The 15,678-nt window shown below is 36.5% G+C and overlaps 1 protein-coding gene across 1 annotated transcript in view; it reads left to right on the top strand.

Annotated features, from left to right (window-relative positions):
- MBD5 (methyl-CpG binding domain protein 5) overlaps nt 1-15,678 on the top strand; it is a 520,295-nt gene that overhangs the window by 485,128 nt on the left and 19,489 nt on the right. The window contains exons 10-12 of the mRNA XM_011943076.1: nt 4,753-5,079; nt 7,404-7,612; nt 11,368-12,576. Coding sequence (XP_011798466.1) covers nt 4,753-5,079; nt 7,404-7,612; nt 11,368-12,576 — 1,745 coding nt within the window. The remainder of the gene's footprint in view (nt 1-4,752; nt 5,080-7,403; nt 7,613-11,367; nt 12,577-15,678) is intronic.

Genomic DNA, 15,678 nt, shown 5'->3' with positions numbered 1-15,678 from the left:
CAAGTTAGCCAGGCCTGCCTCAGGAGGCTGAGGCAGGAGAATCACTTGAACCTGGGAGGTGGAGGTTGCAGGGAGCCAAGATCGTGTCACCGCACTCCATCCTGGGCAACAGAGTGAGACTCCATCTCAAAAAGAAAAAAAAAAAAAGGAAACCTGTCCTACTGCAAAACTACCACTGTCATTTCCCCATCAGACAGACTGTCTTAATCTCTGGGTGTCTAAGCATGAGATCTCACACCAAAGTTTGTTTGGGTGGCTTTCCAGTCTTCTCTCCTACTCTTGAAAAGCAACAGAGACAATGAGAAAAAGAAAGTATGCCAATTCATGGTGCTGCTGGCCGGTGTGAAATAATCACTTTTTCCCAGTAAAGGACTACTCCAACTTACTAACTTGTTCCAGGATCCCAGCTGCCTTTTGGTTATTTAACTGGTAAACATGTAATGAATAATTTCCTTTTTAAAAATCTCAGCGACTATCCTTTTTATTCGATTAAGCATAAAATACCTTGGCTGCAAAAACAAAACAAAACAAAAAAAACAGCTTTAACAAAACATTTTTCCCCACGGTTCAACAGACCATAGAGTTTTTGTGCAGAACTATGAAATACGTTCACCAGAGGGTGCCTATTCAAGAGTAAATGGTTCAGAAATAAGCAATTTCCAAATTTCCCTGCATCTATAAGATTTCATACAAATTCAGGGTCCTCTTTGAATGACTGTAAGCATCAATGAGTAACTTTAAGAACTCAGAGTAATTTGGGGTAGACCTCTCCCTCTGTGGGTGATTTCAATATCTTGAAATATCTGGAAGCCTTCTTAGGTAATTTGTCATCTTGCACCCATCTCCTTTCCAATGTCCCTTATCTCCTAGCATTGGACTAATACACTGGAGAGTTCATTTTCACTTTCTCCACAAACGGGTGGTATTCTTTCCTTTTGTCCACAAACACACCAACACATAGCATCAAACTACCTACTTCTGAAAGTTGAGTGCAAGTTTTATGATTTTACAATCTTTTTAGTACCAACAAATATTGTTTGAATGCTGATCATGTGTCAAAGACTGTGTTAGGTCTTGGAAATACAGTGATAAATAAAAAATGATTTTTATTTAATGGTTTGGTCTTTAGTGGTTTGGAAAGATGATTTCAAATTTCTTCACTGTTTATCTCAGGCAGCAGGTTCAACCATGGGTAGGAGGAGCCGGAAGCATAGGGAAACCTCACAATATTTTCAGTCATATTTCTTTGTTTTGGGGAAACATAGGACTCTTCATTACCTTCCATCTACTTTATTATCACCTTGTCTTTGCTTGTTTTTTTAATCATCTTGCTTCTGCATAGAGGCCCTTTTTATTTTCATTTGCATCTCTCAAATTCCAGATCAAATGTTACACCATTTGACTAGTTTTCCCTGACGTGCTCAGTTTTACAGTGGTCTCCTTGTTATACACCTGTTACACCTCTTAGCATATTGCATTATAGTTGTACTAGCAATATAAGAACAAAGCTTTACATTTTTCTAGTTCATAATAAACTCTGAATAAATATATATTTGAGAGAAGAAAAAGACAGAGAGATTTCTGTGTTTATTTCTTTACCCAAACTCTTAATTCCTTCAGGAAAGAGCAAGGTTTGTTTGTTGTGTTTTTTTTTTTTTTTTTGGTTTTGGTTTGTTTCTTTCTTTCTTCGTAGTTAGTTCTATTCTATTTTCCAGCAGAGTACACCTGTTTGTTGAATAGATTTCTTGAAAATTAAAGAAAAATTTTAAAAACTATACCTTCATCTTCATACTACATTTAAGCAGCTTGTGTGCTTCACTGCTTTCTTGATGGTAAGACAAAAATACACCCAGAGTATCTATACTTCACTTCTTCTAATTCTTCAAGACTATTTAGATAGAGAGCTTTTATGTTATCCCAAAATGGCTACTTCCTTGAATCATAAGTGTGGATACTTCTCTGTTGCAAAATAAAGATTAAAAATTATAATAATCTCTAAGGAAAGCCTTCATCTACAAAGCCTTGACGTGTACACTCTAGAGCATTTTGAAAATGTGTTCTGCTTTTGGTTAGAGAAATTCTGATCTCTACATCGAAATATGTCATTATTATTTAGCAGAGAGGAAAAATTGCCACAGATACTGCCACAAGTAGTGATTACCAGTAAATAAGACTTTTTATTTAAACTCTTAAAAACATTTGTAAAGGTTTAATAAAAGTTTTCTAAATATTTAAGAAGATGGTTTCCAAATGGAAATAATCCATAGTATCTATGGAAATAGCAGCAAGATTTAAGAAGCAATTAAATGTTTAAGGTTTTGATAATTTTGTAACAAATCTGAATTAGTATTTAAAGAATTGTATACTATATGCCTATTTCAGCATTTGGTATGTTTTCTTACACTACTCTTGGTAAATGTGGTCATTATTTCATAAATATTTATATATTTTCAAAGAGGGGTTTTTAAAATCTCATTATTTAAATAAAACACTGAAAAAAAAAAAAAAAAAAAAAAAAAAGGGTAGACCATGACAGCCAGAAAAAATGACAAATCCTTAAATCCTTGCTATAGGGATATTCTGTATAAAGTGTGTTGGATGTGCTGATTTGCACTTACTGCTATTACCACAGCACCACTACTATGACTACTAATGTCAATAATAATGATAACTCCTTTTATTTTTATAGACTTTTACATATTTCAGAACTTTTGCTTCCCTCTTTTTGGTTCTCAAAATAATCATGCCAGTTATGAAATTTTTTCTACGGAAAAAGTTCAAGGTAGCAAAGTGTCACATGCAGAAAGATATTTATCCCTGTATTATCTATAATGATGAAAAATCAAAATATGAATACCAGACTTTATCAGAGTGGTTCAATAAATATAGTAAATACATACACTACACAGTTAAAATATAAATGCAAAATATATTTATCAGAAAGGAAAAATCCTTGTGTTATTCTATTAGGTGAAAAGAAGAAGAATATGCAATTATATTCATATTACTGTTACAACTATGGAAACATTTCTGTGTATTTGGATGAAGCCTCAATGGTAACATGATAAAATGTAAAGTTTTTTAGGATAGCATGGTATAACATCGCCCAAAATGTTTGGTTTATTTCAGATTTTCAGTGACACTGGTGTTGTTCATTATGCCATATATGTGTTTAGTATTTTTAAATAAAACTAAATGTGTATTCTTAAAATGATAAAATATTTGTCAAATGCATGTATTACATAAAACAATGCATTTACAATGGGGAAAGACCATTTACAAAAAAGTGATTATAGGTTCCTTTTCAATAGATGTGGTTTTCACCCTATCTACCTCACCCCTTGTGCATCTGGATCACCAGGGGTGATTTCAAAGAATACTACTGCCCAGGCTGTACCCCGAGAGATGAGTTTTCAACGGGTCTGGGCTAGGGCCCAGGTATTGGTTTGTTTTTGTTTTTTTAATTTCTCCAGATAATTCTGTTGTGCGGCTTGGGTTGAACATCACAAAAACAGTTATAAATACGTTAAATTTCCTCTTTTCCGATATTAAATTCCCAGAATTTTCATCTCTAGTGTAAGACTTTGAAGAATAAGAATGCTATTTAAGACTGGTCTAATTTAAGAAATCATAAGTCCAAAGTGTCTTTATGCATTAAGAATGGTAAAGATTCTTAATTATTATTTTTATTCATTGTCAAAAATAATGATAAATAGAGTATTGGTGAGAGAAATGAGCACTATCTTCCACTGCTTATAGGAATGTAAATTAAGTGTGTATTGATCAACTTCACAGGAGGGTAGTTTGACAATATGTATTCAAAGCTTCTAAAATATGTAAACCCTTTTGTCCCTGGAATTTCACTTTTAAGAATTTATCCTTAGAAAATAATTAAGTGAACTGGCAAAGAAATATTAATAAGAATATTTGTCATAGTGTTGCTTACAATAGTAAAAGATTGTAAATAATTTCAAACTTATGACTGGATTGATTAAGGTACAGCATATCGTACATGATACTAATAAAATGGTTCTGTAGCTATATATAAGTTAACATGGAATGGTAATCACAATACATTGATAAAGCTACAAAATAACATTATAGCATGATTCCTTTTTTTAAATATATGTAACATATATATGCATATATATATGCATACCTGCATATGTATAGATACGCAGATAGAAAAAGCCCAGAAAGCCTATAAACTAAAATATTATCTTCATAGGTAGTTATCTTCATAGGTACTTTTTATTTTTTGCTTTATATTTTTATGTGCATTCTACTTTTGTGGGTTTCTTTTCACTAAAAGAAAGTAGTAGTTTTATAAATAAAGACAACTTTTTTAATGAAAAAAACTTTTTAAATGAAACTATTACTTTTATCTACCCAATTGAATGAAGAACACGGTTTCTCCCATCTTCAGCTTTCACTTGTTGTCTGCCTGTGAAAAACAAGCTATTTGATAGTCAGCAACACCTATTTCTTTTTTTAAACCCCCCACCTCTCCTGCCACCACAACCCATCAGCTATTTCTCAGTAACTAACTTCTTCAATATATTTATTTTCAAAAGTGTGCATTCTAAACTTAAGTCCCACTAACAGATGTCAAGTGATCTGATTACAATTAATCTAGTTGCAATCAATGAAGGTGCCATGTGACAAATAAATTGAAATTTATGTTAATGCATTTTTATGCCTAGTCTCACATAATATCCATGATTAATAACTTTTTTTTTTTTTTCATTTTAGGCGGTTCAGGACCATCATCCTCCATAGCTATAGCGGGCACCAACCACCCTGCCATCACAAAGACAACATCTGTTCTTCAAGATGGCGTCATAGTCACCACCGCAGCTGGAAACCCACTGCAGAGTCAGCTGCCCATTGGGAGTGATTTTCCTTTTGTTGGCCAGGAGCACGCACTTCATTTTCCATCCAACAGCACTTCAAACAACCATCTTCCACACCCCTTGAACCCCAGCCTCCTCAGTTCTCTACCTATCTCTTTGCCAGTGAATCAACAGCATCTCCTAAACCAGAATCTATTAAATATCCTCCAGCCTTCAGCAGGAGAAGGCAAGTCTGAGATCAACCTCCACCCTTTAGGTTTTCTCGACCCGAATGTAAACGCTGCTTTAGCTTTTCTCTCCAGTGACATGGATGGGCAGGTATTGCAACCTGTTCACTTTCAGCTCTTAGCAGCCCTGCTTCAGAACCAAGCCCAAGCAGCTGCCATGGTTCCCCTGCCATCTTTCAATCTGACCATCTCAGATCTTTTCCAACAGCAAAATACCCCTTTACCCTCATTAACACAGATGACAGCCCCACCAGACCATTTGCCAAGCAATCAGTCAGACAACAGCCGAGCTGAGACCCTTTTAACCAGCCCCCTGGGGAACCCTTTACCAAGCTTTGCAGGCAGTGACACTACTTTTAACCCCCTGTTCCTCCCAGCTGTCAATGGGGCCTCAGGATTAATGACCTTGAATCCCCAGCTGTTGGGAGGTGTCCTGAACTCGGCATCGGCCAACACCGCTAATCATCCAGAGGTTTCCATAGCAACCTCCTCCCAGGCAACCACTACCACAACCACTACATCATCAGCAGTGGCAGCACTGACTGTCTCAACACTTGGTGGGACAGCAGTGGTGTCAATGGCAGAAACATTGCTGAATATATCTAATAATGCTGGGAATACACCTGGTTCAGCTAAACTCAACAGTAACTCTGTGGTGCCACAGCTACTTAACCCTCTACTGGGGACAGGTCTACTTGGTAAGTTAAATTTTTTCACAAATTTTTTACAAAAGAAACGTTTTTCTAATTCTATTTTCTCCTTTTTAAAAACTCCATTTTGTCACACTATTTTTAAAAATGTTTTTGTTATGTCACAGCTTGCTTAAGGAACTAAATATAACAACACCCACACACAACCATAGTTATACAAACATGAGTGACTTTTTCCTTTTTCCCCTATTCTAGCAATACTAAATATCATTTTAATCTGCTTTCTCTTCTAATTCTGATGCCACTTAAACCTAACCTACCCATCATCTCTTAAACCAAGTAGAGTCTCATTTTTCAAATAATAAAGCACAGGTACATCTTAAAAATCACTTTCATGTGAATTTTTGTTGGTGTGGCATCACAGGGTTAGTATGAGCAGCTGCACTGTGGATGGAAACAGATTGAGAAAGTGTTTTCCAGGTGAACCCTAAATAAACAAAACTAAATGCTTGTCTAGCAAAACAAGAAGCAAGATGTAAAAAGATGCAAAACTAAAGTTTGCCCAAGTTCAAGAGAACAGACAGCCCCTCTAGCTGCTACTAGATTTCCTCAGTCAGTATTATTTTTTTGACCTTTGTGGCTTAAAAACAAAGTGTTTCATCTGTATTATCCTATCACAAAATAGTCAGAAAATAATGCCAGGTATATTTAACTGATGGATATAGGTAACTATAATATAAAGTGTAGGGATGGTGTCCATAAAGTCTGGAAACAGGGAAATGTATATGATGATGTCAATGGCATCTTCAATGTGTAAAAAATAATTTTATTATTAATGTTTTCTTAATTTTATGGATGCCTTTATAATATAGTAAAATTAGTTCTATTTGGCATTGAAATCTTTGTAATTAAATAACCTAGAAAGCATATTTCATTTACATATTACAAGTTACAGGACAGTTTTTATGACATTGTCCTCAAGAAAATGTCAGAGTAATTTCAGAATAACTTTGAATTTTGAATGTAAATTTAGTTGTTAATCCTACTGATTATATAATATTTATTTTGAATGATTATGACAATGAATTCTTTTGTGTTGTTAGCTTTCTTTTCCATTTTAATTTTAGGTGACCAACCTTCTATCACAAAACAAAATGCACATTTCTAAACCAAGTCAATGATTTGATGTGGTATCTACTGATGATTATGGCTTGAGAACTAAATTTTGTAAACAAGGCCTGATCAGCTCACTTATTTTAATTATCTGGTCAGATACCTACAATTGCTAAAACATTATAGGACTAATTTCAACCTTTAATTTTAGGTCCTCATTAAAATAGGGCTAAAATTTAAAAATAATAGATCAAGGAATCATATGACACTGCAGCTCAATATATAAGGACTGCCTAATGCATAGAGCAAAGACTAAGTAGTCTTTCCATGATATAAAATTTAAAAACTAATTATACAAGATAAAACTAAATAATAAAGCTACTCTTTCCTTACCACTTAGTAAGAATTTGAGAAGCAAAAAAGAAAAGCATTACCCAAGTAAGCATAGCACTTAGTTTTTTTTTTTTTTTTTTTTTTTTCAGAAATTCTCAGGTACAAAGAGAGGCATAGAATCTCCAAAGAATCACATTTACTTATATTTTATGTTTTTCAAACTGTAGGTGATATGTCATCAATAAACAATACTTTGAATAACCATCAACTGACTCATCTACAGTCGCTGTTAAACAACAATCAGATGTTTCCTCCAAATCAGCAACAGCAGCAACTTCTCCAGGGGTACCAGAATCTCCAGGCGTTCCAAGGACAGTCCACAATTCCTTGCCCAGCTAACAATAACCCCATGGCTTGTCTGTTTCAGAACTTTCAGGTACTCTCCTCCCCTGTGTCACGTTAGAAGAAAACAATGTCTGGGTTTGTTTAAACACTTAATTTGCAGGAAAGGGTGAAAAAAGTGGGTTATGTGCCCTTTCACCTCTATTTACTGTTATTTCTCAATCATGAATATTGTTAAACATTCCAGTCTTTTGTGTGAAGGTTTTCTTTTTTTTTAATTTTGTCTGAAGTATCTCAGCAGTTCTTTTGGAGCTGTTAGTAAAAACTGATTGTGTGACCCTCATAAGCCCTTTCGTCATTTCTCATTGTTCTCATGACTGAGACCTCCCTTGCATGCCCACCCGTCCATCCTCTCCAGCGTCAGCTCTCACCACTCTTCCCCTGGCTTCAGCCACATGGTACTTCTTTAGTTCCACGAAGTGAATAAATTCCTGCTAGATTAAGGAGATAGGTGGAAAGAGTAACACTAAATCCACATGGGAAGAAAATATGGACTTTTTAAAAATAATCTTGGGGTAGAGAAGGCTCTTTCAGCATGACAGAAAACCAGGGCAGTCAAAAGGAAAAGAAACAAATTTGATTACCTAAAAATTTAAAATCTTTGTGTGATCAAGGATATTCTAAACAAAGCTAAAGACAAGTGACAACCTGGCAGAAAATATTTTCCTAATACATACTAAATAACACGTATAATGTAAAAAGAGCTCCTACAAATCAGAAAGAAAAAGGATAATTGATTAGAAAAAGTTAGCAATAGATATGAACAGATCATTCATAGAAATTGAAAGATAAAGTATTAATAAACTTATGAAAATAATAATCAGAGTTACATAAATTATCACAGTAATGTGTCCATCAGATTGATGATATCCACTGCTGATAAGGGTGTAGAGAAATAGATTCTCTCAGATTACTGGTGGTCTGATTACATGCTGATACAGTCCTTTTGGAGAGTAATTTGATAGCATATCAGATTTTTAAATATCTTTTGACCAGAAGTTCAGTTTCTATGTATTAATATCTCATTTTAGAGAAATCTTCAAATGTGAACAAACAAGCACATATCAAAATGTTCAGTGCAGTGTAATTTGTGGCATCAAAAATTATGAACCACTCCATCAGTAGGGAAATAGTTAAATATATTGTGGTACAGTATATCCATCTACCTACTGGTTTAGAAAATTAGGTAGACTTACATAATCTGATATGGAAAGATCTGTAAGACTGCAAGACTCCAGTGCTATAGTATTGCAGAACAGTACTTTTAAATCTGGAAACCATGAATATAATCATACGCTAAAGGAAAGACCCAGGAAAGTGGAACATCTTTATGTTCAAGGGATAATAAATAAGGCAGGATCCCTGAGGAGGGGGTGTGGGATCCAGAATCTAGTACCATCCCATTTAGGTTGAAAGAAAGGAGGGAAGCAAGGAAGGGAGGTAAGAAGGATGCACTCCAGTGCTGGTTAGTTCTAAGAAAGGAAATAGGACTGGAGTAGGGTGAGAAACTGTGAGTTTGGGTGAGAAGTAATGATGAAGAAAACTTGTATATTTTTGACATATATATATATATATAAAATCCATAGTAAAATAATTCAGAAAGGAAGAGGAAGTGCTCAACCGTGTCACTGAGAAAAAAGGTAAGATAAAGCCTGAAGAGAATCCTTTAGATTTACCAATTAGGACATCATCAGTGACTTACTGGAATGCAGTTTTGCTGGAGTGGTGGGAGCAGGAGCCAGATGGCGAAAGGGAGGAACAGCGAATGGGAGGTTAGGAATTACAGAGTACAGATTAAAGAAGTATACTTTAGCTGTTCTTCACAAACACACACACACAACACACACACACAACTATATGAGATGATAGAGAGGCTCATTTGTTTCACTATAGTAACCCCTTTACCATCTGTATATGTATTCTATAACATCATGGTGTTAACTTCAAATACACACAACAAAATTTATTTTTGAAAAAAACTTAACTTTGAAGAACATAAGAGAAATAGGGCAGTGCCCCAGCAGGGGGTCGGGAGTAGATGAATGCAAACTTTAAAATATGTAAGCCATGAACATAATCATGTGCTATAGGAAAGACCCAAAAAAGTGGAAGAGATTGAACATAAAGAAGGGAAGGGATGCCGGGCGTAGTGGCTCACACCTGTAATCCCAGCACTTTGGGAGGCTGAGGCGGGCGGATCACAAGGTCAGGAGATTGAGACCATCCTGGCTAACACGGTGAAACCCCGTCTCTACTAAAAATGCAAAAAATTAGCCGTGCGTGGTGGTGCGCACCTGTAGTCCCAGCTACTTGGAGGCTGAGGCAGGAGAATGGCACGAACCCGGGAAGTGGAGCTTGCAGTGAGCCGAGATCGCACCAGCCTGGGCAACAGAGCAAGACTCTGTCTCAAAAAAAAAAAAAAAAAAGAAGAAGGGAAGGGATAATAAATAAGACAGGATCCTTGAGAAGGGGGCTTGGGATTCAGAACGTAAGTGGAGGGCACACCCTCAGAGAGCAGAAGGGAACCCTCTTATGGGAAGCAGGACAGAATTTAGGACAGGTATAGTTGTGGAGAAGTCTGCCAGGGGCAGGGAGTATCAGAGTATAAGAAATTGTGAGAATTCTTGCCTGATGGGCTTTATTTTCTCTATTACGTAAGGTCATCTACTAAGAATAGTCTGGGAGATGGTGAAGAAGTTGGTGAAGATTTGAATAGTTGTGGAAAATGAGTGACAGTAACTAACTAGAAGATCTAGGATTGATGGGCAGCAATAAGCCCTCAACTGAAGTTGGAAGCTACAAATTCCTATAGACAAATACTTAGCATCCTCACTGTAGATGTAGATAAGGCAGGCAGTTGAATTGATCCAGTATTGGGATTTTGCCTGGTAGGTGTAGACAAGGTGATAATAGCAAGAGAGAGGCTGATGTGCTGACAGATCCTAGGTTCTGGATTAGTAGGGAAGGATGTAAAGGAAGGGAGAGATCATTGTGGAAAAAAATCTGAAACTTCAAAGTATCAAGGATCTAGAGCAGTAATTCTTAGATGGCATGGCGGTGGGGGGTGGGGCGTGGGGGTAAAATTAAAATAACCTTGGGCACTTTTTCAGACTGCCCTCATCCTTCCTATACCAGAATTCTGATATGCTCCCCTGGTAAGTATGCTGTCCCTTCACCACTTCCCAATTGAGAATCACTTCTGCAGATAGCCATTGTCACTACTGACAGTGTGGGGATATGGCCTGAAAAGGTTGAGGAGCAGGTATTACTACCCCATCTTAAAACTAGTGTCATGTTATTGTTAAGAAAGGAGTTTATATATTTTTTTATTTTATATTGTATTTCACTTAGTTAAGTGGAAACATCAGTGAGTTAGAAATCACTTTCAAAATATTTTTCCTTTGCTAATTTGATTACCTGTGACTTGACTCTTTTTGAATCCTAAATTGCAAAGACCTGTAATGACACCGGATAAATGGAATCATCCCAACCTGAGTACGTTTTCTGTCCAACCACCTCAGGTTTAATTTTTCTAGAGAATGTTTCGCAATGATGATTTTTAAAAATCTGTTGAATGATTTTAACCAAAGAAATAGCCTGCAAATGTAATCAAGACATAAGCTTTCTTATACAAAGTGACTTTTTACTTCATTTTTTGAGTCTTGTTCTTTATATTTCCTTCCTTGTTATATTTGTTTGTCTTTTGGTAACTTAACATTATAGTCTTTCTCTTTGAGGCCTTTAAAATTATTTCCCTTTCTCTCACTGCTTCCTGTCTATTTCTTCAAGGTGAGAATGCAGGAAGATGCAGCTCTCCTAAACAAAAGAATAAGCACTCAGCCTGGGCTCACAGCACTTCCTGAGAATCCAAACACTACACTTCCACCTTTTCAAGATACACCTTGTGAGTTGCAACCGAGGATTGACCCATCTCTTGGTCAACAGGTGAAGGATGGCCTCGTTGTGGGTGGCCCAGGTGATGCTTCCGTAGATGCCATTTACAAAGCAGTTGTCGATGCAGCCAGCAAGGGAATGCAGGTTGTCATCACCACTGCAGTCAACAGTACAACTCAGATCAGCCCCATTCCAGCTCTGAGTGCCATGAGTGCCTTCACTGCTTCAATTGGTGACCCATTAAATCTCTCCAGTGCTGTCAGTGCGGTCATTCATGGACGGAACATGGGAGGTGTTGATCATGACGGTAGGCTGAGGAATTCAAGAGGGGTTCGGCTGCCCAAGAATCTAGACCATGGGAAAAATGCGAACGAAGGAGATGGGTTTGAATATTTCAAGTCAGCAAGTTGCCACACATCCAAAAAACAGTGGGATGGGGAGCAAAGCCCCAGAGGGGAGCGAAACAGGTGGAAGTATGAGGAATTTTTAGATCATCCAGGCCATATCCACAGCAGTCCTTGTCATGAAAGGTCCAATAATGTCTCTACACTGCCATTTCTGCCTGGGGAACAGCACCCAATACTGTTACCACCAAGAAACTGTCCAGGGGATAAAATTCTAGAGGAAAATTTCAGGTATAATAACTACAAAAGAACTATGATGAGTTTTAAGGAGAGACTAGAGAACACTGTGGAAAGATGTGCACACATTAATGGGAATAGACCTCGACAGAGTCGGGGATTTGGAGAGCTGCTAAGCACTGCAAAGCAAGACCTGGTCCTAGAGGAGCAGTCTCCAAGTTCCTCAAATAGTTTGGAAAATTCTCTGGTCAAAGACTACATCCATTACAATGGAGACTTTAATGCCAAAAGCATTAATGGGTGTGTGCCTAGCCCTTCAGATGCTAAAAGCATTAGTAGTGAAGATGACCTAAGGAATCCAGACTCCCCCTCTTCAAATGAATTGATACATTATAGACCAAGGACGTTCAATGTTGGCGACTTGGTCTGGGGCCAAATCAAAGGACTGACTTCCTGGCCTGGAAAATTAGTAAGAGAAGACGACGTTCACAATTCATGTCAACAAAGCCCAGAGGAAGGGAAGGTATACCAATCTTTATCCATTGTCAAATACTAACCTTTGTTCAGATATCAATTATTGGTTTTTGTTATCATCACTTTGGATTCTTTGGATTTGAAATTAGGATTCTTCATGACTCATTGAGGTCTCACAAGCTTCTGGAGCATAAAATGAAGAGGGGATGGTTATAGTCAACAAAATGTCATATCAACAAGGGGTGAGTTGTAAAGCATTTATAGATCACACTAAGGCTCAGGGTGGCTGTAAGCCAGGAACCAGATTTCCAGAATTTGGTCCACTCTGCCTTCCCTCTCTACAGTTATCTAGTTCTTCATTTCATACACTGAGGAGGAAGGCAAGTGTCAATGACTGGGGAAAAAAATCTGGTAGCCTTTGGAGGTCCAGGAGTGTGGCAGGGGTAAGGCCCTCCCAGGCAACAGATGCACCAGGGGACGACATCTCCTGCATGTGCTTACATGTGGCACACATTGCTGGGAAGGGGGTACAGTCTGGGTGGAGTTGCAGTCGTTTCTGGAAGCAGCAGGTAAAGTCTGAATTCAGAATTTCCTGAATACCTTTCAGGAAAAGTTCTGGGCCTTTAAAACATATGGAAATGTTTAACCCCATAGTCTGGTTCCACTTAGCACAATTAGATCATATAAATTAAATGAAAACTTCTCCATGAAACTACCGTTCAATTTAAAAGAAATTAGTAGGGTTCTTCTGGGCTTTTTTTTTTTTTTTTTTCCGGCCCTTACAAAAATGGTGGAATTGGCTCACTAGGCAAGAAATATGCAGAGTGTTTAAAGTAGATAGAAAAATTTATATCTGACCAGGAGGAGATCATTATGCACATTCCCCCATATGATGAAGAAATGTATAATTTTTCATCTTCCTAGGTAATAAAAATTACTCTTACAGGTATGTGTTATTCTCGTAAAGAGTATATTGTATAAAGCAATTTCAACTGTGCTCAAACTTTCACTGGCACTTAGGTTTAATGACAGGAAACCAAAAGCATTTTTGCCAGCACAATAAAAGGATTGTCTTTCTCCAAATGACTAGGAGGTCCTAAAACCTTGCTCATAATGCCTAATATATACTTGTCAGGATACACTCTGGGCATAATGTTTGTACATTTGATAAGGAAATGAATTCCATACCCCTATTCACAAAATATTTTATTCTCTATACTCTCAGAGATCAGACAAACATTCTTTAGGTTGAAAAACCTAAATATTTTTGACAGTTTATTCAAGAAATAATTAGAAACAGAAAAAGTGGGCTTTTATGATATAAATGGAACTGCTGCAAATACAAGATGTAGACATGAACTCTTTTACAATGTCTGTGCAAACGAACTAAGTCTTTTTTATGTGCCATTTTACCAAAAGCTTAACTGAAAAAAAAGATTATGGCCTCCCTTCCCTGGAAACATTCTTCCTGTCCTAAATGCCTTGTCTAAATATCTTTTTATGCCCTTAGGAGAGTAAAGGCATGTACTTTTAACACATTTCACATTAAACAATGGTCTAGATCTTCTGATTAATCTCTGCTCGAAAACTCCTGAGACTGAGGTATTCACTGATGTTAGGGGAGATATACTTTAAAAAAAAATCGAAGAGTCCAAGAAACACTTATTTTTCTTCACTTAAATAAGCAAAGTAGTATGTAGTATTCATTCCACTATAAAATAATATTTTTAAAATTCAGATTCTTCTTCCTTAATTTTGGCAATAGATGAATTGTAATAGGAAACATAAAACTGTTGCTGTAAATTCATATATTCCTCCTCTCACTGGCTGACCTTGTCATTTTGGATTCTCAAGTAAAAACCTTTATATCAAGATATACTATAGACTAAAAGTATTTTTAGTAATTCAGAGAATTTAATTTAAAGCATACATTTGGAGGTGAAAAACTGAAAACATGCAATAAAATATTAATGATAATACATGAAACATTTATCTATCATTTAAAAAGCAAGGTATAACAGCCTCAGAAGCTCTAAGGACTCAGCATTTTTAAAAAGCTCTGGTCTTTTCAGGACCTACCACACTTTTGCACATAAGTAAACTAAGTACTACTTCACAAACATTCTTTTTTCCTCTATAGTTCACAAAACAAGACTTCCCAATACCTTACTTAGTGATGCTCTGTGAGTCAAAGTTCTCATTTTACAACACCAGAAAAGGTAAAATCTCAAACACAGGTCCAACGTCAAGCCAAGTGTCTGATACAGTGATGACCCTAGTTCATGAAGAAAAAGTAAAACTATGTTCAATACCTGTATAAGACAAAACATGATGTATTTCAGAGAGATATCTAGTAGAACACTTTTTAAAATTTGTACTCATTCAGGTGAACCAGTTTGGATGTAATTTTATTTATGTAGAACTCCTTAATGCCCAAGAATGTTGGATAATGCCTTGTACATTAATAACTGGACTTCTGCCTCTAGAAAGGTAAGCATTGCCTTAGGTTACGTTCTATAGACTATGGCAATGCCTGACATTTTTATAAAGTCTAAAGCAGAAAGGCAGAGACTAGCTCCAACTTTGTTTATTATGGTAAAACCTTTCTAATTCCGCCTTGCTAATGTGGAATGTGGGATCATTTTCCATAGTGTTTATCTTTGTAGTGTCTAAGAAGAAAAAATTTGCCAAACTATTTTCCTACATTATCATTTTAAACTTTCTTAGCTTTCTTAGCTTCTCAGCTTTCATACTATTTCTATGTCCACCAAAGAATCCAAGATTCTGTTAGATCCCACCAGATAAAAATCTATGTTAACTCAAGTTTTAGAATAGATTTATTACCCCTGACTCCACCCCACAACATATCATTTATTATTTTCAGTTACAGGCTTTGTTCTCAGCAAGCCACTCCAAATTCTTTATGGAAGCAGGCAAAATAGAAAATAAAGACAATTAATTGACAGGGTAGAAAATTACTCTTTCAAAACAAGCTGGGTGCCTCTCCTATTTTTAGGTTGCATGAATGGTCTCTGGTCTAAGGAAGTCAATGCTGTGTGATCAGAGCACTGATAATTGCCAAGGGCTGAGACCTCCCATTGTCAATACATTAATACTTTAGCAGACACCATTAGTCATAATAGTAATTGAC

Source organism: Colobus angolensis, unplaced genomic scaffold, assembly GCF_000951035.1.
Source record: "Colobus angolensis palliatus isolate OR3802 unplaced genomic scaffold, Cang.pa_1.0 Scaffold215, whole genome shotgun sequence".
In the NCBI taxonomy this organism is placed as follows: domain Eukaryota; kingdom Metazoa; phylum Chordata; class Mammalia; order Primates; family Cercopithecidae; genus Colobus; species Colobus angolensis.
This window is presented reverse-complemented; position numbering and strand designations above follow the sequence as displayed.